The sequence below is a fragment of the Sphaeramia orbicularis genome, chromosome 9, assembly GCF_902148855.1.
Source record: "Sphaeramia orbicularis chromosome 9, fSphaOr1.1, whole genome shotgun sequence".
NCBI classification, from domain to species: Eukaryota; Metazoa; Chordata; class Actinopteri; order Kurtiformes; family Apogonidae; genus Sphaeramia; species Sphaeramia orbicularis.
Window position 1 is genome coordinate 32,587,147 of NC_043965.1, and position 27,805 is coordinate 32,614,951.

General features: G+C 38.6%; 3 protein-coding genes across 4 annotated transcripts in view; 2 read left to right on the forward strand and 1 right to left on the reverse strand.

Moving 5' to 3' along the window:
- Positions 1 to 36: 36 nt before the first annotated feature.
- On the reverse strand, positions 37 to 5,821 carry bag4 (BCL2 associated athanogene 4). Its single transcript, XM_030142925.1, has 5 exons — positions 5,513 to 5,821; positions 3,992 to 4,111; positions 3,600 to 3,830; positions 2,628 to 2,897; positions 37 to 1,909 (listed from the first exon to the last, which is right to left on the reverse strand). Exons 1-5 carry the CDS (start codon positions 5,603 to 5,605, stop codon positions 1,445 to 1,447), a joined length of 1,179 nt encoding a protein of 392 aa, XP_029998785.1. The 5' UTR covers positions 5,606 to 5,821; the 3' UTR covers positions 37 to 1,444.
- Positions 5,822 to 6,270: 449 nt separating this feature from the next.
- On the forward strand, positions 6,271 to 12,787 carry lsm1 (LSM1, U6 small nuclear RNA associated). The gene is made up of 4 exons (XM_030142926.1): positions 6,271 to 6,456; positions 6,591 to 6,659; positions 6,832 to 6,947; positions 10,737 to 12,787. Exons 1-4 carry the CDS (start codon positions 6,411 to 6,413, stop codon positions 10,905 to 10,907), a joined length of 402 nt encoding a protein of 133 aa, XP_029998786.1. The 5' UTR covers positions 6,271 to 6,410; the 3' UTR covers positions 10,908 to 12,787.
- Positions 12,788 to 13,214: 427 nt separating this feature from the next.
- grk5l (G protein-coupled receptor kinase 5 like) overlaps positions 13,215 to 27,805 on the forward strand; it is a 35,462-nt gene continuing 20,871 nt past the window's right edge. The window contains exon 1 of one of the 2 annotated variants that reach the window (XM_030142924.1): positions 13,215 to 13,682. In XM_030142924.1, the coding sequence (XP_029998784.1) occupies positions 13,631 to 13,682 (52 nt within the window). In that variant the 5' untranslated portion in view covers positions 13,215 to 13,630. The remainder of the gene's footprint in view (positions 13,683 to 27,805) is intronic. The other variant, XM_030142923.1, reaches the window with a different exon arrangement.

The window sequence follows — 27,805 nt, forward strand, 5'->3', positions numbered from 1 at the left end:
GCAAAATAAATAGTAAAAATAACACCTGAGCACAAGTTAAAAAATATACTGAACTTTTAATGATTTCTCTGTTTTATCTTTTTCAATATGTATCAGGCAGATTCCCCAACTTGTGTTGGAAACATGCATTACATCTGAAACTGTACAGTTGTGCTGTTTTTAAACAGAAACTGAATAGCACAAGAAAGAGAACACATATGACAGATGATTATTTTCCATGCAAAGGTTGTGATCTTATTTTTTATTATTTTTCATAATCATATAAAACTATCCCCAGAAATATGGCACTCTTCATGATTTTACACATCAAGAAAGATTGAAAGGTAGACTTGGTTTACACAAGCCTAAAGACTTGGATTGTGGTGCAACCTGGGTTTAATACAACAAGGATATGAGCACTTTGGGAAACAGAAAAGCCTGTGACCAAAGCCTCCCTCACAGAGAAACTAGAAAATACTGAATGTTAATCATCTTTTTTTTCATATAAACCAGACTGTTGATTATAAGTGTTCATACAAGGAGGAGATAAATGAACATTTCAAAAGCTTCAAAAATGTTCTGTAATAACAGTAGTTCACGGCATTCTTTGGAGGTATGATCCAGTCTAGATCTGCACTGCCATATAGAAAAACGGGGACAGCTATCTTTAGGGAGTCTTCACTAATCAACAGCGCTCTAGGCCCAATTATGAGCTTGCAGATGTCATGGCCATATTTGGTTCGTCTCTGACATTATTTTAGAGTCCATGCAGGGCTGGGAGCACGAGTGAAAAGGAAAGCATTACACCTACTTATGAGAAGGTACTGTCAATGGGCAGCTACATGTATTGTCTCATCAGCTGTCAATAACTGGAGAACAGGAAGTGATATAATTAACAATCTCATGCAAACAGATGTAAAAATGTAGCATTAGACGGCTTAGGAAGTGCATGTTATAAGATGTAAGGTCAGAAAAAAACTGACCCACAATCCTGAGGGGACAGTATGATATTTTGAATCTGTATCACAGGTCTAGGGACCACCGACAGCTGCAACATGACATTAAATAAACTCCTCTTCCAGTGACTCTGCCCTACATTATGCTGACAAAGGCATGGCATAAAGGATAAGCTGAGCAAAAGTGTCAGGTTGTGTAGCCAGCACAGTCACTCACTGAGGCTGAGTCAGTTATAATGGCATTAGATGTGCACACCGTCAGTTTGCACATCTAATACCATCTCATCACTTAGTGTATTACCCTTTAATTATTGATTCAGTTCCAGCAGTTTCTCCCACAAAGTCTAGGGTGGTTAACATTTACTTCAGCCATTTATATCCACTGTGATAGGCGAAGATGAAGGATAACACAGCTCTGAGGAACAGTCTAAACCCTCATTTTCCCATGGAAGATTTAAAAGAAGGAAACAGCTAAGCTTAATGACCCACGCTCAGTTATTAAGTTCGGTTCAGAATGCCTTCCTCTCCAGCTGGTCCAGAATGGCCTGGATCCTCTGTACGGCCTCTTTTCGAGCTTGCCGCACAATCTCCTGTCCCTGAGTCTCCACAGAGTCCAGCTCTAGCAGCTCTTTGGTCAGCAGTTCCTCCAGACACCGGTAACTTTTGTCTGTTTTTTTGCCAACAAACTCATCAACATCCTCCTGAAGCAGCAGCACTCGGGCCATGACCTGTTGGACCTTGGCAAGGCTGGGGTTGTCACTCAGGGCCTGGGGTCCAGCTTGGCCAGGAGCTGGAGCTTGGCCTGGGATTGAGGGCGGGGGCTCACCTTGTGAAGGATTTGGCTCACCTCTACTCGATTTGTTGTACATTTGAGGAGGTGAACTTATTTCAGCAGGTTTGCTGTTGGGTGGATTTGGAGATGGGGTTGGTCTGGGTTTAGGTCCCGGTTGTGGTGGTCGTTGGTGTTGTTGGTCCTGGAGAAAAATACAAGATTGGAAACCATGGGTTTATGACATTTAATAAACCTGTACAGTGCATGAAACAAACCAAATGTTTATAAAGCACGCTCATATCCTCAGTGGTTTGTGCAAGTACTATAATAGACAAGTTATTTTTAATAGTAAAAATTTCTCCATTTCACTGGCACCCATTTTGTGCCACTGAAATGGAGGTGGACAGAACTGCTAAGAGGAAGCTGCCAGTGGTCTGGAGCCAAGAGCAGATTTTAGTTTTCTCTGAACTTTGTCTATCATCAGGTAGGATGTAATCTGTCTGTGATGTCTCCAAAGTACTTAAAAAAAAAAAAAAAAAAAAAAAAAAAAAAAAAAAATATATATATATATATATATATATATATTTATGTATGTATGTATGTATGTATGTATGTATGTATTCATTTATTTACTTATTTATTATTGCATTGGGAATTACTATAATCATCATCCATGTTCCTTAAAACGCAAGCCAAAACATTCTGTTTTAAACATACAGCACAGTCAGGAAAATGTTGTTCAGTGTATCTAGATCTGATAAGCATCATAACACTTCAAATCATCAAATTTAACCTAAATTGAGCACCATCTCTGAGATTACACAACCGTTTATGTCAGGCTCTTTATCCTCAACTGGATTCAAAACAACAGGAATGTAGTGAATAATGAAATATACTTCTCCAGGGTTCCAGATATTTACCTTGGGCTGGTACGGTGGTGGAGCACCAGTTCCAGTACCTGGCCATGCCGGGGGGTGTGGTGGACGGACAGGATTCCCATAATGGTTTTGTGGAGGCTGCTGACCCGGCTGCCACTGCTGCTGTGAAGATCCATATGGACCAGAGTGCGCCCAAGCCTCGGGCTGGGGGCTGGGATGAAGGGACTGGCCAGTGGGGTAGGGGGGGTTTGGGGGCATTGCATGACCACCTTCACCATAATGAGGGTAAGACCCAGGAGGATATCCAGGACCCTAGGAACAGAGACAAGGAGAACATATGTAGTGCCAGTTCATATCTTATTAACCTGTAAAACTCTGGGCCATTTGTTTCTAGTGGGAATCATTTCAATGTAACAAAAAACAATGATTAGTTGAGAGCAGAAGCTTCACTCATATAAAACCAAGTAAAGATCACAAAACAGCAAAGCTAAGACAAATTCATAGCTATCTCTTCATGATGTAACCTTTATTTTTGCTCTTCTTTCTCTCATTTTATTAATTAATAATTTTAGAGAAATAATAAATGTACTGTTGGATCTGCTTAGTGTTAGCTTAGCACTGCAAAGTTTGTCTCATTGGTCTGTTGCTCTATTAAATTATTCATGACATATGCTGGTTTCAGACTGTTTGCTTGGTGAAGATAGTTGTCCACCCAAGTGCTTGTTGTTTGTGTTGTGTTCTGTATTCCAGCAATTGGTTTTGTTGAGTTTTTAGCTGATGTTCTTTGGTTACGTGGATGTATAGCATGTGTATATTGTGTTGCTGGGTTTAAGAGGCTATGCGTGTAGAACTTGCCCTGGTCCTAAAGCCACGATTTGTTGTAGCATATGTTTAAGCGATTTGCAGTTGCTCCATTGAACAGATAACCAACATATTTCACTGTCCCAAGGACCTGAGTTATTAATGATGATATAACTGATAAAACCAACGCAGTACGCATATGAATAACCTCACCCCTTGGCAGTGTGGCCCTGGATAGTGATGATGTTGGTGCTGGGAGTGTGGCTGCCCAGAGGGCCCACTGCTCTGTTCTGCTGGACAGCCCTGGTTTGGATAAGGACCAGGCGCTGGTCTCTGAGGGTCAGCACAGTAGAAAGGGTTGGACGGGTGAAAACCACTTGTTGAATACTGACTCTGAGGGGGGTTGTAGACACCATGACCACTAGGATATCCTCCAGGCATTACCTACAAGTAGAAAGAAAAACACACTTAGCGAATGAGCTTACAGCAGACAGAAAGGGAGACTGTAATCAAGAGTACATAGAAAATGTATGGCAAAGGTGAAAGCACTTAGAAGATTTAAAGACCGGATTTGCTCCTACACTTTCAGATTTGAAGAGCCATACCTGTGGATTGTACTGTGGCTGAACTTCTGATCCAGAGGGATAGGTGTTTGCATAATGCCCAGTGGAATGAGACTGAGGATACCAGTAGTGTGAGGGGTAGCCTGGATACTGAGGAGCGTCCTGTAAAAGACACGAAAGAAATTATGAAATAGATAGTTATTTAAATACACTTGCTACAATGCCAGGGTGTCTACAAGTGTTAGACACTAAACAACCTTATGGGCAATTTAATGTAATTAAAGATTTTTCCACAATTACTTTGACACCAATTTTAGAAGGTATAACATTTTTCTCATTAAAGCACTGTAAGAAAATATCAACGCAAGCATGTAACGACAAGGTAATTGTAGAAATGTTAAGGTTCTCATTTTAACACACCACCTGTGAAGATCAGTATACCCCAACTGAAAAAGAGATCACACGTGCGTATGTAAAAAGTAAAAATAAGTTAAGCCTGGCCACTTATATAACAATTGACCTTTCATGTTATTGGCCTAGTACTTTTGTCAAATGCTTAAAAACCATCACACTTCTATACTTATCAGGCAGCAGCAAGGAGACTCTGGAAGTGCTGTCTGTTGTCTCAATATTTTTGTATATGAAAAAAAAAAAAGATTAGCTTTAACCCCAATTCTGTAATTTATGTGTTTTCATCCTAATTGTTTCCAGAGAGCTAGAAAATTTCCATGACAGTAGTTCTGTGCAGAGGTATCTTTATGTAGTAATATAGTTCTTGGAGAGAGTTAGACAAATCTGCATGATGCCAAAAGATAAGTGCAAATAAGTAAAAAAGTGTAACTACTAAACAGACAGGATAGGGCTCTGAGGTGGGTTTAAAAATTTCTAACAATAGACGTGAGATTTCCAAATAAGAAAACTTTAACAAATTAACAGATGGATACCTAATTAAAAGTATGTAGCAATTAAAACCTTTCAGATGCAAATTTACGACCAAATATTAAAAAATTAGAGAAATGTAAGGACCTGCAAACAACATGAATACACTGAGGTTAGCTTTAAGTAACACAAAGAGACGCTGTAAAGTCCTTGCTTTCAACATCACTGCCTGCCCCTGAAGTACAATAACTGAATGAGTTGTGACACTGACTCATTCATTGTTTGCTGGACCAGTTATGCCTGAAGCAGAAAATTACAGTGTAGGCTAACCTAAGCCGACCGGAAACAAGCTACGTAGACTATTTAGTAAAAAAAAAAAACAAAAAAAAAAACTTTGTTATAAAACACGTCTGCTTTGCCACAACTGTAATACAATTACCAGTGGTGTCACGGCTAAACAAACGTGACAAACTCGACACAGATGAACTAGTAGGGTAGTGGTAACTATTACATAATGTCAGCTAGCTCCGTTAGCCGTCCAGCTAGCATAAGCACAGCTCTGCGCATGCTAGCGAGGAAATAACATGTATTCGCACGAATTCAGGTTTCTTTAAAAGATTTTCACAAACAGAAAGACAACGCACAGGCTCTGGAGATTTGTCTGAGCTATCTCCAGTCACTTACCATTGTGTTATTCCAGCTGGCTTTAGTATTTTCCGAGTTGCAAGTCGAGGGCCAGTCAGATTTGAGATTGGACTGGATTTGATGATGATGCATCGGCTATACGCGGTCCCCGGCTGCTGTCTTTTCATCTGCCATCGCAATAAACAAACCTTTAACTAATCTAACACTGATTATCTGAGCTAGCGGTCGGTCCTGAATGCTAACAACACTGTTGCTGTTTTTGCAAAGAAGTAGAGATCGCTTGACTGGACTCAGGAAATAATTGAATGACACGGAGTTCGCGCAATCCTGCCCTGTCTCTTTAATAAGAGGTGTGAGTAGATGACAGAGGTCTCACTCTGATCAAATTTTCTGGCCTCGCCAACGTCATTGAGTAGTGCTAAGTTGTTTCTTTTCGTCAGGATAAAACCAGAAAAGAAAGCAATATAATGACTACATACAGTATGAATTCATGTTGAAAGAACGAGAATGGGTCTTGGACAATGGAATTCCAACAAAAGCGAAACTGTCACACTATTCCACTGCTATTGTGAGCGGTTCTTTTTTGTTTACGATCTTTGGTAACGTATATACGTCAGTGATAGCGTTGAACCAATTGGAGAAACTTTATAGAAATACTGTATTTTCTCGGTTATTTATCAGACCACGGTATAAAAATTACACAGGACCATTTATTAGTTTTTTTAAAGATGTACCCTTCATAAATTAGATCCTAAAATAAATTGATCGATAAAAAATATTCAAGAGTGCAGCGCGTAAAGGGTTAAACGTCTACAGGAAGTTTATCCCGGGCGTGTATAAAGACGCTTCCTGTGCTGCTCTTGAAAGAAACATATTTGAAACATTCATGGCTTGATGTTATATAAAGATACTCAAAGCAACTACACATTAACCCAAGATGAACTACGTACCGGGGACGGCGAGCCTCATTGACGACATTGACAGTAAGTGAAAGGAGGATCGAGTTGTGGAAGGGCTGATTTTATTAGTCAGTGGAGCATCGTGTTTAAGTCACAGTGGATCATTTCAGCCGTCTAATATTGTTATTTAACAAGCTTGTGTTGTTTGCATTCTGCAGAGAAGCACTTGGTCTTGCTCCGAGATGGCAGAACATTGATCGGTTTCCTCAGAAGCATTGATCAGTTTGGTAATCGATTTATATGTTGCTTCACTTTACTCACAGGGTTCAACATCTAGAACTAGCATTTTGGTTAACTTAATACTCACATAATCTCTACTATCTGTTGATTCAATTCTCTGAAAAGTGCTATTCCTCCTAAACGACACTGTATCTTCCTAATTTGTGTCTTATTCTGCAGCCAATTTAGTTTTTCACCAGACAGTGGAGCGCATCCACGTGGGAAAGAAATTTGGAGACATCCCCAGAGGAATATTCATTGTGAGAGGAGAAAATGTGGTCCTGCTTGGAGAAATAGTAAGTGGACGTCTTCTTGCTTTATTTGTTTATCTCCATCAATGTGGTCTGACACAGATCTAGTTGGTGTCACCAACTAGTTTAATAACACACTGATGGACAATATTGATTGACTGATTGATTGATTGACTGATGTATTTATTTCGAACATGAATGTCAAACAGAAGAAAATAAATAAACAAAACACTTACACATAAGACATATAATACATATTCGAAAAGGAGTGAGAAGAAGTACAACTTATAAACTCCCACCCCTTCTCCTTATATAATTAATAACAATAATAACCTTCCTCCTCTAATCATATCTATACACTATGCCATAATTTGACTGATACTTACTAGTAAATAATTAGGTTTCTGGCTTTATATTATTATGAACAAATATAATATGATTTAAATAAACACATAATACAATAACACATATACAGGGTGGGGAAGCAAAATTTACAATATTTTGAGGCAGGGATTGAAAGACAGTGTATGACCAGTTAGTTTATTGAAAGTCATGAGTATTTATTTGCCACAAGAAAATTTACATAATAGAAAATGTTTTTATTCTATGTGTCCTCCTTCTTTCTCAATAACTGCCTTCACACGCTTCCTGAAACTTGCGCAAGTGTTCCTCAAATATTCGGGTGACAACTTCTCCCATTCTTCTTTAATAGTATCTTCCAGACTTTCTCGTAACAGTTTTGCTCATAGTCATTCTCTTCTTTACATTATAAACAGTCTTTATGGACACTCCAACTATTTTTGAAATCTCCTTTGGTGTGACGAGTGCATTCAGCAAATCACACACTCTTTGATGTTTGCTTTCCTGATTACTCATATGGGCAAAAGTTTCTGAAAAGGTATGGATAATAGTGTTAGGTATGATTATGACATCAATATATGTTTGGTTTCAAAACAATTGACGTAGTGCCTGCTGAGAAAAAACAACTAAATGTTCATTGTAAATTTTGCTTCCCCACCCTGTATGTCAATACATATTCATACACAGATCTATACACACATATACACCTACATATATACACACACACATACACACCTATACATACAATACTATATAATAATATACTATATAATTATATAAGCTTTCACTTCTTCAATAAGGCAATAAAAATTATTTGGTTAGATTACCTTGTGACATTATCTGACAAATGAGGACCTTTATTACCATGTTAAATGTAGTCACACCAACTGATGAAAAGGAGGAAAACACAGGTCACATGTCACAGTTAATGTTTTAATAACACTGTTAATGAACTTACACTGGGAAAAACTGAGCCATTATGGACTAAAAATGTCAAGAAGCCCCACTGTTTCATCTCTTTCCTTGAATATCTCCCTCTATGCACTTTATTAGTGTAAATTGCTTGTAAAGACTTTTGTTTTTGTTCTATGGCATTATTGGTACATAGTGTCAGAGCTAAACCTCCACCATGTTGGACTGGTAGTTGTTGTCAAAAAAAAAAACACGTCTTGAACCTCTTTTCCTTTATATTGTTGGATAGTATTGTGATTAATTCATCCATTCATCAAGAACTGGGCCTAAGATATGCTAATGCTTGGACTGTAGTTTCATGCAACAGAAAAACAACTGCTACACACATGCACAGGGTTTTCTTCACTCTGGGGCTGGGCCATGTGTCGAATACAGTGGGTTTAGTGTTTACTTCCAATCACAGACATAAATAGATTTAATTATTTTTTTTGGGATCAATACATGTGCAGATATGATATTTACAGAAAACAAAGCATTATGGGATATTGGTCATTTTCTTTTGAGTCTGAGTACTAAATATGTTACTTTAGTACAATTTAATTTCTGTAGTTCATGTAAATCAACATGCTTTGTATTATTCATATCTCTTGTATTACAATATATACTATATGTTATTTTTCTTCATACTGCCCAACCATAACATTTGAAACATCACCACTCAGATCTTGTACATAGGAAGCTAATGTGTCATAAATGCTGAATATTAATTAGGTTGGAAAAATTACATGACAAATCCAGCAAGAAATGTCTCAGTGTCCAACCTGGTGGAATTGGGTCAGGGTTTTTCCTGGATGAGAATGAATCAAGGTGGTATCATCCTTAATTAGTTTTTTCTTCAATGTTTATTAATGACAGTTGTCATATTAAAAAAAAAAAGGTAATACTTCAACAAATCAGCAGCATCCAGTAATATAAGATAAGGTTTCTGTGGTAAGATTCACTGAATATCTTACTTGCCTCTTTGGGCAAAAAGTGGGAAAAAAGTAAAATTACGTTAAAATAATTTTTACGTCTACAAAGTTTCATTATAAATGTGAATAACATGAACAACCTGAAATGTCTTAAGAAATGTAAGTGCAATTTTAATAATATTATTATTATTTAACTGTTTATTATTTATACATTTAAATTACAGCTTACATATCACCATGGATCTACAAATACACAAAACATTTAGGAACAGGCAAAATATTAGTAAAATTGCACTGACTTCTCTTAAGACATTTTAGGTTGTTCATATTTGTTCAGATTATTCACATTTTTTGTGAAAGAATAGTTTCTAAATGTAAACATTTTCATGTAATTTCACTTTTTATACTAAAACAAAGAGTAAAATTTGGAATTGTCATTATTTGTAGGTAATTATAGTATTTTACTGGTCTGATCTACTTTAGATCAAAATGGGCTGAAAGTGGAACCTGAACTAAAATGACTTTGACATTCTTGATTGTTAATATCTTAAGTATAATTTTTGCATTTCACACATTCATCCCATGGACTGGATTGGACCGCTTGCCGGGCCGGTTTTGGCCCGTGGGCCGTATGTTTGACACCTGTGGCGTATAGTGTATAAATGTGGGAAAAGATCGCTGTGGTACCTTTCATTAAAGCTTGACAGCCATTTTCTACACTTATAAAGTATGATTTCTAAAATACTGTCTACATAAAGTCTCTTTGTAATTTAACTTTTATTTTAACTTTAATTTTTTTTACAAAAGCAAATCAATAGACAAACCTGTGGAAATTACCACAAAATGAAAAGTAGATATTGAAGTTTTTTCGCCTCATAATACACCTCTATATGGGCACCATTAGTTCCACAAAGCACATCAAGATGCTACTGGATTTCTTGCCATATTTTCTGTAGCATATCCTCATCAATGGTGGCAATGGCATCGGTGATCTTTTACTTCAGGTCATTGATGTCCCGTATCTTTGTTGGATACACGATATCTTTAACATAAACCCATAGACAGAAATCCAGGGCAGTGATATCTAGTGAACGAGGTGTCCAGGGAATAGGGTCATCCCTTCCAATCCCCTGATCTGGAAATATTTGATTTAGGAACCCACCAACATGTAGTCCCCAATGTGGTGAGTTATTCGCAGAATCTGCGTGTCTGATTTTGTTTCAATAAACCATGATACACATTACACCTTTTCTTGAGGAGTAGCTATTTTTTAGGGGTTTATTTAACAAAACCTATTTCATCAACAGGGTACCTGAAATGCGCAAATGCAATGTGATTCAAAACTTTGGTAACCACTGAGTACATAGAATGAATCTGATTAACATATCTCATTGATTGCTTTTGTAATAAGTTTTTTAAATTGTAAAGAGGCTTTGTGGAGACCCTGTATACTGACATTACATCCACATACTGTTGGAATTGCAGATACAAGTGAGTGCAAAGCATTTAAGACAATTCAGGGATTTCTCAAGAGCTGGGGGTGACCTAAAATTTGACAGCATTAAAAGTCATGTTGTTTTTGTCTCTGCAGGATGTGGATAAGCCTTGCGACACTGTCCTGCAGCAGGTCTCCATCGAAGAGATTCTGGAGGAACAACGGCTGCAGCAGCAAGCCAAACAGGAGACGGAGAAAGTCAAAATGCAGGTCCTGAAAGACAGAGGCCTTTCCATACCCAAAGCTGATAACTTAGATGAATACTAACACCACCTTGATTCCATTACTGATTTGCTATTGGACTGAAAGTTTTTTTTTTAATGTTAATCACGAGAGAGCATGATCATATGTTTTTTTTTTTTGTTTTTTTTTTGGTACAAGGCAACATGGAGCCTTTATACTGTATCAGTTTAATTTCAGCTATTTGGAGAAAAAATGTGTCTGTGCTCTCAGGTTTACAGATCATGTTGGGAAAAAATGAAACCTATGTGTCGACGATCACTATGTTGTCAACTTAGCATTTATGTTACAGCAGCACTTTGGATTCTCTGGACTCTGGAATATATCGAGTCTTTATAATTTGGAGACATGTAGGCCTGTTCTTGACAAAAATGACTGGCTATTCTCCATTAAATGTTTAGTTTTTCATTAAGAAAGGCCTGCCTTTATAAATTTGTCATGTCTGATCTGTTTTGTTTATAGTTGTACCACTGAATTAATGCATTGCAAATATGTTAAAAGCTTAAATATTTGGGTAGATGTTGGTCTAGAGAAGAGTGTTTTCCACAGTGAAACATGCAGGCAATGTTATATTGAAGGTAAGCTCTTCATTTGTTATCAAATCTAAAAGGGCCTAATTCATTTTGTGCATATGACATATCGGTGCATCAGGCAAACTAATATCCTGTTTATGAAGATAAAGCACAACCAGATAATAGATCCTAAATGCCTTCATCAGTAAATAACCTTGTTAATCACTGGAACAGAGACAGGAGGTAAAGTAAACAGCCCATCAGAGACAGATTGAGAAAGCTTTGAAGCAGCCTTTACGTCGCCTGCAGCAGTGTGCAGGACTTACTGCCTAGCATGAATTCTGAGCAAATGACCATTAAAGAAAACAGCCTGAAATGGAAAGCACTCAGAGAACAAACCTCTGTCAATGCAGATACATTTCCTACAACAATCACGTTGGCCTAAAAGAGACAAGATAATTCATTATTTTGCATTCTGGAGGATATCGATCAAAAGATACTTAATTTAAAATATAAAAGAAGTTTGTGCACAAAATAATCTAATCGGATGCTGTGACTTTCAACCTTTCATGGCCAAACTTTTTGCGCCACTAGATCTTAACAGTATACATGCATGTGGTAAATTGCAACTGAGAAAAATCTGCTGAATTTTGACAGATATGATATTGACAAATCTGACCCTGAATAGTCTGTAGTCACTATCATCAGGACCTCACAAAAAGGAGGAAGATTTAGCCAAAATAATGGACAACAGACATGAACGGATGCAAAAACATAACCAAAATGGACCTGATGCATGTCAGAAACTTTATGATCTATTCTTAAAATATCTCTAAGCTGCATTTAGTCATGGTTTATTATTTGAAATCATCATAGAAAGTAAAGGATTTGTGTGATTCTACAAATGCAACAGTCATTCTTACTATGTGATGAGATTATTATTTCTAATCATTTGGAAAATCCCTTTCTTCATTTATCTATGAGTAGCACCATAGACAACTATTTATTGCACTGAAAAACTCACCTACTCACACATGCAAATAGGAATTTTTAAGTTCAATTATGGGATTGCCAAGCTTACTGACCTACTACTAGAAAATATCCATAAAAATGCGTAGGTGTCTTTTTTATTATAATAAAATCCTCACAAACATAACAAACTAGAAAGAATATACAGTATTTTGCTGCTTCCATGAAACTGTGGTATCATGTAGGATTTGCACCACAAGGGGGCGACTCTAATGTTCCTAACTGATATTCTTGTTGGAAGTATTCGTTAATTTTAACCTTAGTTCTATTCTCACAAAGGGGAAAAGCTTTAATCAGGGGAAGGCAAAGACTGATGACTTTACAGCAAGGATGCAAGCAGATATCCATATTTTTAGTGTAAAAAAAGATGTGTTGAATCAGATACTCAGTAGTGAACATGTACTGATGCCTTCATTGGGTGGGCTGTGGGGGATCTGTGATAAAGCCTAACAATAAAGCAGGCTTGGGTCGAGGAAATGCAAGTCGTGGAAGGTCTGTGCACATCAACACAGTGTGAGGTGAGGTTTAATAACAGAAATGAATGGAAACATTTGCTCACATGGTGGGACTTTAGACTGAGAATACCCTGTGTCGGTATTTTTTTAATGAAGAGCATCCTTCAACTTGTAGTTTCTGGGACCTACCAGAATAAAATCCTAGTAACAGTTGCATGCTTTTATTCTGGTGGCCTGGCTTCTCCTCTGTCCGAGTTGTTTCTGTCTCTGGCTTGACGGAGCCGTGACAGAAGCCCAGCCCATTTTGATTACGCACCAACAGGGGAGGGGGGCGCGCTGATGTCCTCTCTGGTGCACTCAGCCAACCCCCGCTGTTGTAATGTAAAGCTGGTACCAACCTGGTGTACGACTGTCCAGAACACGTAAAAAAGGACCCGGTTTGCATACATCGGTGTATCCATCTTGAGTATTTTCTGCGTCGGTGAGGTTCCGGTGCCAAATTACGCATGGAATGGTTTTGGGGGGATTGGAGTAGAAATGCAGCGCCGCACTTCCAGCCCACAACAAGAACCATGCCCAGCTTACATTGCAAGCAAATCTATGACATCCTGTTTTATCCCTTACGACTTTGATATGAGTGAAATTTGCTCGGATACCGACGAGGAATAAAGAAAACCCACCATACAAGCTCAAGGACGCTGTTTTCGCTGCAGACGCTTGTGTACCGAAAACCTCTGCATTTAGGATTTTTTTGATGGAGCTGGAGAACATAGTAGCCAACACTGTACTGCTGAAAGCGAGAGAGGGTAAGTTGACACATTAAAGAGCCAAGTGCAAACAGTAAGTAAGCCTCATTTTTGCGCGCAATACGCAGAGAAGGTGGGAATAATCGTATTGATGACGGCGGTGCCACTGGTCTTATTACAGCAGGTAAATCCTCCAGATGCAACCCAAAAGAAATCTTATGCAATGGCACAGGCAACACCGACATGTTTCATTTGGGAATGTGTTCACCAGATGTCAATTTTAACCTGAGATCAAGACCGTGGATGATTTTATGTCCATGGTTTTTGACAGCTTCTATGCGTTTTCCCACATATGTAAAGGGAGGAGGGGGCATCTGCCTCCCACATCCGCTTTCGCTGTCTGTGCAAATGAATGCGCTCTTTCGCAACATTATACATGCTGAGGCACACATTGAAGCAGGGAATATCTCCTTTCTAGAGGGAATAAATGAGTGTGGGCTGGCTGGCATTTCAACGGTGATCTGATGACGTGACTGGTGTAGAAATCCACAGGGATTGCACAGAGACTGGTTTATCAGAGTGTGAAGGCCAGATCATGTATGCTGTTTGATCATGTAGTTGGAGATATAATGGTATTTATTGTTATTAATGCCTGGTTCTGGGGAAAGCAGGGTCGTTCTGAGGGCAGATGGAAGGCCTGAAGGTAAACATTATGCAGTCTGACTCCATGATTGTTTCTAATGAATGGGAACTTGTCACTGGTAAGGCATGGGCATTAAACATGCACTTTAGTTCCAGTTTTAAGAGGGGAAATTAATTCTCATATCTTCCCTTTTGACATATGATGATTCCCAATGACTAAATATAGATGTGAAGTGTAACTGGCACCCAGTTGAATTCCCCTCTGGGTACCTGGGCCTGATTGTTGGAAACTAAGGGGTTAAAGATAAGCACTCAAGCATCATGCCGAGTATATTTCAGAAAATAAAGATATGATCATTTAAAATCAATACTAAATTCCAAGCGAGTCAGTTTGTGGTCTGTCAACGTGCACACACTCCTATACAGAAGTTTTCTAGCAGAATGTGGTTTCATGTGGCAACAGCTTCTGTGGACGGTGACGCAGGAGAAAACTGCCTCTGAGCTCTTTTCATTTATCGCAAAGTAATAATAGGAAAAAAGGGCAGTCTGCAGAGAAGGCCGAGAAAGTTGCATGGGACTTGAAGGAATAATCAAGTAAAACAAGGATCTGACATGTTGTCAAAATCCATCTGAAAGATGCATCTGCCTGTGGGTCAGACTGGACATGTATTTTATAGGAGCAGACTACACAACTAGGGCGAGTGAATTAAACTTCATGAATTAATAAGAGTGGTTAATGAGCCATGACAGATCTCGCTTGTCCCAGCTGCTTCATTGGTGCTCATCCAGTCTCTGCCCTGACTGTGTGTGGGAGAGAGAAGGCCTTTTACAATTTCACATAAAAGGATGAGATGCTTCTTTGACTTAATAGCTAAAGCACTTTATCAGCTGCTATAGAAATGGCTTTTTCCCCCAAAATGCAGCCATGTGAGAGCAGATAAACAGTTCATATTGGCTGCACTGTTCATTCAAACATGTCACAGGTTGTTACCAGTGTGTTATTGGTTGTGTTTGTCTGAATCATTAGTGGTTTTATCTTACGGGGCTCAGTGCCAAAGGCTGTGCTGATGGTAGTTACTCTCCTACTGCTCAGTATTGTGAATCAAGAGTACAGTATAGTTTACACAGAGGCTCATTTTAGGTCGCATACCAGGAACAGTGAGAGAATGTGAATTGAGCGAATAAAGAGTGTTTATTCCTGTTTGTTTATGGGAGAGTGTCTTGAGCCAGGGCTTGAAAAGAGAGGCATGCATCCTCTATTCTAAAGCTCCCAGGGACATACAACAGGAAGGCCCAGTTTACACTCCAATCTTTGCCTGTTTATGCCGCCGTCCTTGCACTTCTCAAATCAGTAAAACAGTGTGAGTGGCAGCGAAGCATAGAAATAAAAAAGCTATTGATATCCTCGGGCCAGGAGCAGAAAACAGGGTCTGTGCCAACTTTGTGTCGCTCTTTGGCTTTTCTGAGTCAGTGCTGAGTGATCTGACAGCGCTGCTCTCGATTTTTAGAGCCAAGTTCACAAGAATGCTCATTATTACAACCTTCAGATGGGTGAGTCCTGCTTGTGGATCAGGACCAGCTGGGACATGTTTAAAACGTTTAGGTAAAGCAGGACTTGAGATCAATATGCTATTTCATGTTAATCACAGAGCAGAAAATATAACATGTTTAGATTTCCACTGGCTTGCAAAGCAGCTCCGACCATATTGAACCATCTCATTAAGTAGTCTTGACCGCTCTCTTACATAAAGCCAAATGGTATTATACACACATCAGATAGACGCAGCCCATAAGCGATTTAATCAAATTGATAGTTACATAACAAACTGAGTGGGCTACTGCCATCCGAGCTCCATCTTCCTGTGGAGCTGCTCTGTGGAAGATACTTCATGGATGATGAGTATGATGTGAAATGAAACACCCCGATCTCTACAGTGGTCATCTGAGTATCATCTGACAGCTACTGTTAACCATGTCAGAGTGGCAGGAAATGCTGATGTGCTGATATGAGGAGCTAAAGTCAGCTGAAGTAAATCAGGGGTCACAGCAGATCTGATAGAGTTCTACTAAATTATCAGTCTCATATGATTGATACGGTGTTCAACAGGGAGATCAGTTTGTGCCTTTTCAGTGTTGTCTGGGAAACGTATAGACAGAGAGAGCCCATTTAATACCATGGTATAGAACACATTTATGTGTATGTTAGCACATGAGAGGCAGGAGGCTGAATTCATTTGTTTGAGTGAAACGTCAGTGCAGTAGACCCCAAGCTTATTATATGTCTGTGCCTCTGCCTCTGCCTGCCTCCCCATTCACAACTCTTTCTGGCAGCCGTCGTAGATTCCAAACCAGGCGAGCGGACATCATCTGCTGTCGAACTGAATGAGAGTAAGGGGGAAAAACTTCACTGCTGCATCCAGATGCTTTTCTTGAATTGCTGTAACAGAGCTGGGGTATTTAGTTTGGACTCATAGACTGAATTCCACTTGGCTGCCTGCTGGCTTTTTCATCCATGCTGTCGCGTCTTGGCTGTTGCGCAAGTAAAAACCAAGTTAAAATCATTAGTAAAACCACTTAATACCACAGCAGTCATTGTTACTGAATGTCTTAATGGTGTGGAGGTAAAATGACCAGGGGGATTTACTCAGATGAAAAAAACGCCAGTTTATTTCCAGGTAACTAAGGTGAAACATGATGATGGGAACATGTCAGTGGTTCTTACCCTTTATTTTAGTCTCAGCATTTCCTCAAACAAAACATTGTATCATTCAAGAGGCCACCAGCCAGACATGTTTTAGAAGGCTTTTTGTTCTTTACAGTGATTCCTTTGTTTGTTTTTAGCCTAAAGATGAAACCAGTGGATTCATATACTGTTTGGTCAACATGTTATAGTTCTTATCTATAGTTAAATGAGATTTATAGCACAATTGCAACAATCAGATTTTAATCATTTGTAGTTTGGTCCAACTAGCACTGGTCCAGATTAAGGTGACATTTGATACATGTAGGATTTGTTTCCATTTTAAAATCCCTACATGATTAGTTCCTAAATATGATGGTATCTACTCAATTGGGATCATTCAAAGTGCAATAGGATTGTCATAGGATTTGGAATGAGATTGCAGCAAGCCCTGATTGGATTTTGCTGTCCTTGCACTACAAGAAGCCACACATGATACAAGATAAGATGCAATATCAGGCATGAGGTATTTGTCTGTGCAAGTGATTTGTGTGGGCTCCGAACATTTGTGGCGACCTCCAGCCTCTTCTGCAGTAGGCAGGACTCGGCGTTGCTTCATCATGTGATGCTACAAGTCTCAGCAAGCAGGGAGAGCTTGTGCTGTCAGCATGGGTAAATGGACTCCCATGCAAATAAGCCAAGTATCTCAACTGTCAAACACCCAACACAAGTCTCTCTGTGCCAGTAAAAATGATACACAGTGGATTCTTTTGCGTCTTTTCATCACACATAAACTTTCTCCCTCACTTCCACTCTACAACATGAGTGCTTCTCCCTCAGGACCCCTCTGAAAGGACAGAGCCATGACATAATGCTGTAGACTTTTATTGGGAAGACAACTGGAGAGCATTAATGGAGGGGAGAGTAAAATATACAAGAGCGCCTGTCATTTCCGGATACTACTGATGGGGAAAGAAAAGAAAATCTCAAAGGAAGGTCAACACAGTTTTATGTTGTTTGGATACTAGCCTTACACATCTTATATTTATCACTATACTCAAAGGGGATTCACGTTCATTATTAAAACTCAAGTTATTAACAGTTTCACTTCTTTGCATGCAGTCTTCAGCTAAGGCATAACATTCAGTGGTGTTTAGGTTGGTGGTACTACTATAAATTTAACAACCAGTGACAAAGACACATTTTCAGCCTACAAGATAGATATAATTATGTTAGCACAGGCATTTGCACATACATTTGCATAGGAAAGTGTACTGTAGAGTTAAAGGCTCTAGTAAAAGCCCTTCATTGCTTTCTACATCAGTTTTAAAATCCTGGTGCTGACCTTCAGAGCCTTGCATGTTCAGGCTCCCTCCTATATTAGAGACTTGTTATGTCCCTATACCCCCTCTCCGAGGCTGAGGTCATTGGATCAGAACCTACTTGCGGTCCCTCGTACTTGTTTCAGGACCCGAGGAGATCGTTCTTTCCAGGCTGTTGCGCCCAGGCTCTGGAATGATCTTCCACTTTTTTTACGTTCACTGGACTCTGTAGATGCTTTTAAGAGTAAACTTAAAACCCACTTGTTTCTCCAAGCGTTCTAACAACAGTAGATTAGGGCTTGTTAAATGACCATCAAGTTTATTTTAATTTATACCTTTTTGTGATTGTAATTGTATCTGTGTTTTCCATTTGAATTTTATTATTCTTTGTGAAGCACTTTGTGACTTCTCTTGAAAGGTGCTATATAAATAAACTTTGCTTGCTTGCTGAAGTGTTTTAGATCACATGTTTTATGACGATAACAGTTCAGGCTTTTGTGGTTCTTATCAGTGTCAGTAACTGTATGCAATATACTGTAATATTTTCATCATAGTTTTAGTTTCTTTCCTGTGTTAAAAGTAAAAGTCAGATATTGGTGTCAAGTCACTCAGATTTAAAGAGCAAGTGGTCCTTCTCTAGACTCGCCGCCATCTTCTACCAACAGATCTACATGGTCGAAGACTGTAAGCCAAAGAAAAAGTAGAGATACCCCTTTCTCCTTCCACAACATACCACAAGGCTCTCTGTGTTTTGAGTAGGAGTGTGACTCATTTTTTCTTGAGTGGAAAAATTCAGCTCTCTGACTCTTACTATCTCTATTGTTATTGCTGCCTCTACCCACACATATAGTATACGTAACTCAGCTGGATGCAACAAGTTCATGCCTGTTCTCTGGGGGTTGTCGAGAGGAATTCTGGGAAATAAAGGAGATAATTATCTAAAATAGAAGTAGAAAAGGCGGGTTGAGGGGAAAATTGAAACAGAAAAAAAATTTGATTTTGACAGCTCTTCACAAAAGTGCTCTCGGAATGCAATGAGCAGCCAACCGATTATTTCCAATGATATCTGACAGGTGTTTTTTCATATTTCAGACATAAAGGTGATTACTTATGCAGCATTTTTCTGTGTCTAGGTACCGTAATGTGCTTCCTGTGCTCAGCATTGCTGCCATATCTATTCAACGGAACATCCAGTGAATATTTAATGTGTATTTATCAAAATAATCGATGCACTGTCTTTTAAAAGTTCTTCCCTAATGCTTTATATTGTACTGTTTGAGGAACCTGAATTCTAGATAACACATTTTATTTTATCACTGCATCTATGTTAAAGTGTGCAGATATGCACATACCATGACCAACACTAGAGATGTCTTTCAGCTGAGTGTCAAATAAAATAAAATATACTGTAGTTCTATGATAGTAATATGGATTGTCTGTGGTAAATACTGTAATTAGTACTGGTAAATAAATCAGTGTTATGTAACTAGTACTCATGTGTAAGTAATCTGATAGTAATGTGGGGAAGATTTTGTAGACAGAAGTAGGCAGCTGAATCAAGAAGTGTATTTTTTAAACTAATTTAGTTACTGAAAAAATACTCAATATGGAAGCCAATAATCATAATATCAGTCAGTCCCTTATTTTAACCATGTTTACTCTTTAAGAGAAAGGAATGCAGTATTCATCTATGGTCCCCTGTTAGACGCTGTAACAGAAAACCCCTTAAGCGGTTTATGACATTGCATATATAGCAAATAGGAAAAAAGGAAAGAAAATCTAAATCGTTGGTCAAAGAAGGGAAATGGGATCTGCTCCTTCTCTAACTTCTAGAAACTGGGAAAACGATACAACAAAATTGTCCCAGAGAAAGACCATAATGCCCCCGAAAATCACATACCTGAGGTAAAATCTGCGACATCTGCTTTCTCTCCGGCACCTCAGCCCAGTTAGTGCCAGACAACTCTGCAGTATTTTTTTTTAACTTTTTTTTTCCTTCGAGGGATGTTGCCATAACAGAGACAAAAGGACATGGAATGTCAACACAGGAGTATGACGGGGAACAAACATTTTAATGTGTGTGTGTTTTAAGGAACACAGGAAGTGGAGAGCACCTAGAAAGGAAAGAGTCAGCCTGAGAAGGGCAATATAATCATTTTAACCTTATTTCCGCTATGGGTTTGGTGCTGTATTGTTTGCGTATGGAGCCACACACACACACACACACACACACACACACACACACATACACACTCATGTTTAATAATATCTATACACATTACAAGTTACATTACTTATTTTCATTGAAAGCACTTCTGTGAATGTTTGCTGACTTGTGATGTAACTGAAGGAATAAAATCATCCCTCAGAAGTTTTGGATGACATTGTCATAATGCTCAGCCTATCAAAACATTTATGGAGGTGAACAAACACAGTGACACTGTGTCAAAGCGGAGGAGCGTCCTATTATGGTTAGCTTCATGTGGACTATGGTCTGTCCTTCTGGCCTTTATGGATGAGCAAATAGCATGTAATACCCAGTGTGCCTTGTGCTTTGATCGGTCATTCTGGAGGGGGGGTTGTTATATAATTTCAGTTTATTAGATGTGTGAGCTGGGAGGTGAATGTTTTTTCCCCCTTCACATTCCATATTTCGCATATATTTATAGAACAGGAAACTTGTGGCACCTGACTCTTCCCGACTCTACAGGAAATATACCCTGCCTTCAGCTGCTTTTGTGAGATTTCGGCCCTCGCATGCAAGACCTCACACTCTGCATATCTCCCTGCTTGTGACTGTTCCCTCACTTACAGTTCCTCCGGTGACAACTGTCACAGCTCACCGGCTTTGAGGTCATGTACCGGTTTGACCACCTCAGTTTGTATTAACACCTTGCCCCTGCCCTTGGGTTGGGTGCTATTTATAGCAGTAATGTTTACAAGAACATAAAGACTGAAAAATAGATACTGTGGTGTCTTCATTCTTTAAGCGTTGTGCTGTAGCTGTGGGCAACATGTTACACACTGAATTTATGTCTAAGTGTGTTTTATTGGAGAAGCATGGAGGCGTCACGCTACACTGTGAAGGTTACATTCAGATGTTATTGTCAACCCGTTCGGTGTGTTGGGACACAGCTGTACACTAGCACTGATACTGATCTCTTTTTATTGTCTATGACTGATTTTGAGTTTATGACCCCTCATTAAGTGGTTTAACATGTGAACCCACAGCAGCAAAAAGAATAGTGCAGTGTTGCCAGGTAAAGCTGAACGTCACAGATGTTTGCTTTGAGCGCGTTAGCAGATGTTACAGCCGGATCATCCCATTATTATGGCGGTAATGAGGAATACGTGGAGAGAGCTCCTCGTTCAGGATGGTAATGAGGCTGCTGGACAGAGGGACCGGCATGACATCATGGTGGAACAGGGCAACAAAGAGCGTCTTCCTGCTATAGTCCTCTCCTTTGCTCAGGTTTGGGCAGCCTTTTCCACAGCTTCCTGTGGCACACAGACACAAACAGTAACACACACACTCCCTACATTTATACTAAATGTGGGGAATAACCCTGAATTGTCTCATGATCAGTTACAGGTAACAGCACTTAAAATGTACAATAGAGTTGACTCGACAAAACCTGAACCCTTTAAACTTAACAAAGATGGGAAGTTATTGGTTGAACTGAATACTTGCAAACTCCTCTGCTCGGAACATCCGTATTTGTCCTAAATTGTGTCCTAAATTCATCCTAAATTGTGACAGCAGATTTGTGCATAAATGTTTCTTGATGAGGTATGTATGGCTCAATTTGTGCACATGTTAAATAATTTATAAATTATACCAAAGAAATGCAAGTAGAATTACCAGTCTTTCCCTTTTCCCTCCAGAAATCAGAAACAATATACTAGACTCACTGGTAGAAATACAATTAGGTAGTTGTGGATTTCAGTGGCCAGATTGCAGCACAGCTTGATTATGCCCCATATTAAAAGATGAAATTATCAATTTTCTTGTTTTATTGCATATGCTAAAATATAGTAATTTATTATCAGTAAAGCAAAAGAGACACAAGAGTACTTAGCGTATTCTTATTTTAAATAATGAAACGGCAAATGCATTGTTCAGAAACCTGCAGTACAGATGTGTGCATTCATTTTTTGTTCACTGGCCTGTGAAGTAATCAGCAGTCAATCAGCTGATGTAAGTAAGCACAGGATAGCATTTAATTGGCCTGACTGAGTAGCTACCCGATTAACTGGTGTATCACTAAATGCAATTTCCATGACAATATGAACCTTCAGTTCTATCAAAAACATGCCACTTGAAAGTCTTTTTACATGCAAATTCATTTGGTGACTCAAATAAATCACCTGTAGGCTGTGACTCTGTGGTCGGATGCATTAGGCAGCACTGGTCTTGTGTTAAGGTTTTTGTACACAGTTACATATACTGTCTCCCATAAATTGGGAATAATTTTATTTCCAGACACATTCTTTTTATTCCTATTTATACACATCAGTAATCATCTTTGTCCAAATGCAATGCTTACATACTGATTTCTGGTTACACTTTATCTATCAACAATAAATCACATTGTCATGATCGTTTCACGAGATGGGGTAAAAATATTTTATTTCAACTTTATGGGCAACGGTTATTTATTAACCTCTACAGCTCTTCGTATACTGTATATTTGGCAACTTACACATTCACACATCACTTGGTGTATAGCTTACAAAAAGTGCAATCTGCAAAGGTGTGAAGTATATTCAGGAAGTTCTCCTTCCAGCTTTATTTTGCCACTGATATCTATTATTATGGGTTCTTGATGTGTCTTGAAATAATGCAAAACATTTGCTCTAAAGAATCATTGTGCAGGGCTCAAGGAAGCAGGATGTTTTGGAGACAGCGTCAGTGCCAATGCAAAGTTTCTGTATTTGCTTGATAACCTACTTATTGTGTTATTTACACAGGAGACAGGCCCTTAGCAGCTGCACTAATGCAGATTTGAACACTTGGATGCTGTAAGAGCAGGTAGAAAGAGAATAAAGGTGATTGTATCATGGTCGCAGATACTGGTGTTGGTTTTCTTTACTATGTTAGTTATTCACCATCTACAACGGTGTGACTCAACAACAGGGCAGACATTTAACAAATCAGACAAAGGAGATGATGTGAGAATAAACTACAGTTGGGTGATCAGTAAGCAATCAGTTGAACGAGGATGAAAATTTTAGTCAGTGCAGGGGAGAGATGAGTGTGAAGAGTCACAGAAACCTGAAATCTCTCACTTTTTTTTCTTTTCTTTTTTTTTTACTGTGTAGGTGTACAAAATCACACACATTCACACCGCCCTCTTTTCCCACTGCTCTCACATCACATTTTACTGCAGATGTTGTTACATGTAGATGCCAGAAGCACAGTGTGAGATTCAAGATTCAGGATGTGGTTTTGAGTGGTTGTCCACATCAGATCTGAGTGCACGTGTGGAGTGACAGTGCAACCGGAGGTGTTTTAAGTCTCTCAGATCATATGTGTGTATGTTTGTGTGCTGCAAACTGGTTAAAGGCATGGATTCTTTTGTGTGTCAACACTTTACAAATATAACCTCATAGCCAGACAGGGACGTTTGTGAATGTGTGGATGGATGGGGCCTGCAGGACCGCCCGAGTCGGTTAAATTGAGCACGAGGACATCACTAGAGAGAGGTCACAGTAGAACGCTGTGTGCACTTGCAAGCGCATACACTTAGATGTTTGGGATGCCGGTAACCCCCTGGTGTCGCGCCAGACGGATGTCGTTCCCTCTCTGACCTTTTTTTTGCTTTACTTCACAGGCCTTGATGATGTCAGAGCTGCTAAGCAGAAACATAAATAAAGGGCGGCGACCACACTGCCCACATGGAACAAATTAGACTGACAAGTTCCTGTATGTAGCGTACCCACAGCACAGTGCATATTTCTGCTTATGTGTAAGTGACAGACCATGAGAGAGTGAGAGCTGTTTAATACAGGAGGAAATAAATGGTGTAGTATGGACAGGAGGGTTTACAGAAGACATTTATGAGCGTATTCAGTCTATTAAATAACCCAGTTTTATTAAACAAGAGTGAAAGTTGGTTATCTGGACAATAAACTTGTAAGTACAGATTTCTTCCTGCCTCTTCATACCGTGACTTGAAATCTCAGTGCTTCCTGTTAGCTGATATTTACTATATTTTATAAACTTCCCCCCCATGACCTAGTTAGTGAATGTTGCCAGAACGTTTCCTCTTTAATGAGTAGACATACACCAGTCACCAACAAAGCAACACACTCCTGATCACACACATTTAGCTGAAAAAAGTTAAGCTAAGTGTAAAGACTCTAAGACCAGGCGGGAAATAGCAGGTTATAAACGCATGGATGAGTCTGTTATATGTCGATGAATTATTAATGCTTAAAAATGTGTGGGTCAGTTTTTGAATCTGGCTACCTTGCACTTAAAAAGTAATCAAGTAATAGTTACAAGAACTCTTAAATTCAATCAGATGTGTAATCCTTACATCATAATCTGTTCATCCAGTTCTCTCACAGTTGAGAGGTCACAACAGCCTTGACCTTTGGACAAGGTCTTCGCAGTCAGTCGTTTCAGTTTATACTTGAATCAAAGTGAAGGTTTGTGCCAAATTTAAAGACACACAGTCAAGCTGTTGCAGAAATATTGCATATTAAATGTAATGGAGGCCAGCATACAGACAGATGAACCGTCTTACTGAGCGGTGTAAATTATTTTGTTACAGACAGGAACATTCATATGTTGTTGTCATAGTAGTTGCATATGTTGTCAGGCTGTGTGAATGTTGGTATTTTTTCAGAAGTTCCCACACTTTTATTTCATTTTTACAGGTAAAAAAAGATTGAAAAGTCAGCACAGTGAAAAATATATTTCTTCAATATTGTGAAAAATGATGGCAGGTGTTTCTTTATTTTGGTGGAAGGATAGACGTAGCCTATACACTTGTTGCCCATAAAGGTGAAATAAGATATTCTTACCTCTTCTCATAATGATCATGACAATATAATTTATTCTTGATAGATCAAATGTTACCGGGATCCAGTATGTAATCATTTCACCTGGTCAAATTTGATTAAATGTGTCTGAAAACGACGTTATTCCAACTTTATTGGCAACAGTGTATAGGTCAGCTCCTATGGCTATGATATATTGACTTCACTTTCTGTATTTAGGTTTGTTTGTATATTTATCCTTTTGGTCAAAGAGGAGAGAGCTGCAGAAGGAAGGTGTTTATTGTCAGATTTTGGCGGGTTTTTTTGCCTCCCCTGATTTTAGCTCCTTCAACTTTACTCACAGCCAACAACAATGTTATTTCTACTTTTTGTTCTTATATGTGCCTGTAGTGGAAGTATTTTACCTCTTATTGAAGTTAAAGGAAGTAAAATATTCCATCTTACCTGCACAAAGAGGCTTTAAATCCATACTACTTCACTTTCTGCGCACTCAAGCCATAAAAGGTGCAGGAAATCAAGTGACTGTATATAAGGATGTTGTGTTAACATGCCCTTAAGCTGTAAACTTGTGACCTTATGTAACCCTAAAGTGTAGAGCAGCAGAGGCCGTGAAGCAGCAGATGAGGTGAGTCATTGGCTGGCGGTGGCTTAGTTGCGATGCTGTCAAGGTGATGATGACAGAAAATCCTCAACAGAGTCTGAAAAGAAAAAGACGTACAGGGCGACAGGAAACAGAAAAAGGGGAGGAACGGTGAGACAGGAGCTACAAAAAGCAGGAAGAAGGAGACGGGGATGGACTAAATGAAAAATAAATAGGTTCAGAGAGCAGTGGGAAAGAAACAAAACAGGACACACAAAGAAAAAGGAGGAACTACATTATTTGTGGTTGTCTCAGCATTGTGTAGAAGTTGAATGCATGGGTGGAGGACCAGTGTTTGGTACAATTATTTGACACAGCGTTGACCCTTCACAGGAAATCTGTGCCGTTTGGTGGATGCTTTTAACCACAAGTATGTTATAGTAACATAAGTGCGTGAATTTTTAGCTCTGTGACCTTCTTTAACTCTGCATCAAGTGATAGTTCTTGGCAGATGTCATGTTTTTATTAATAGAGCTTAGAATATTGGAGCAGACAGCTACACAGCGCAGTGTGCTGACGTTTTATTGTGCAGCACATTACATATTAACTGTTTTCAGAGAACAACTGGTGTTTAAATAAGGAAGTGTGCTTGTATACGCCGTGTTTGGTCTACAACAATGTTGATGAGGAGCAGGTGCTGGGAGTTAATGATCCTCTTAGGGGATATTTTGACTTGAGGTATTAATAAATTCATACTTGTGTGTCTGTGGTATATGACTTCCAGTGTGTGTCTGTCAACTGAGATGACGTTGGTTCTTAAGTTTTGTTTTGTTTTTTTTCCATTTATGTGTCAAGTCAATTTTATATCTAACAAAGGGCTGAAGTGGAAATTAAGACTACCATTTTATATAATAGCATATACAACATAATGGTTTGTATGTTTCAGTACTGTGCAAACATTTTAGGAGATTAGATTAGATTAGATTAGATTAGATTAGATTAGATTAGAAATAACTTTATTGATCCTTTGGGCAGAGCCCTCAGGAAATTAAGGTTCCAATAGCAGCACAACACCGAGCATACACACAAGACACACCACAAGAAAAAAGTAATAAAAAAGTAATACAATTATATAACTATAAAAACACAATTGCACATTGGAAAGTTCTAACAGAAACAAGTGACAAAGTAGTAATAGTAGTAATAATAATAATAATAATAATAATAAGTAGCTTATTATGTTACAATATAATATTATAGTATGTATGCATGTGTGTGTGTTGAACACACAACATATTAATTGCAGTACATGACAAAATAAATTAGTAATGTGGTATGGGGTATTTCTTAATTGAAGTAAAGAGACTTTATTTATTTCAGACTCAGTTCTCTGAAGTAATTTCTGGTGGGTTGTTTGTTTTAATGTATTTTATTATGAATATAGTAATTTATTTTACTTTCATTTTGCAAATAATGCACTTTGAAACCCCTAGCAATTGCTGCTTTTTGTCATTTGTTGACATTAGACATATTTCAGTGAAAGAAAGTTTTGTTATGATATCATAGTTAATTCATTTATGAATAAAATGTTATGCATTCACACTTGATTAAAATTGTGAATAGTCCATAACACTTGCTGACCATATTGCCAGCACTATTCTCTATTTATATTCAGTGTTACACATGATTATAATTAATCTTATTTTTTTTTCTACACATGACTCAACGACAGAACATCTTTCTTTATTTAAACTATAGGTTGCATATGTGAAATTTGAACAACAGCAACAGTACACATTATCAGTGCTTGCAAAGGTGTCAATGTGCAGTAATTGTTGACAAGGTAAAATACAAAAAAGTGCCACTGCTCAGCAGTGACTGGAAAATTTTACATGTATTTACATACAGGAGAAAATAAGATGCATTAATAATATTTACTGTGTCAGAAATG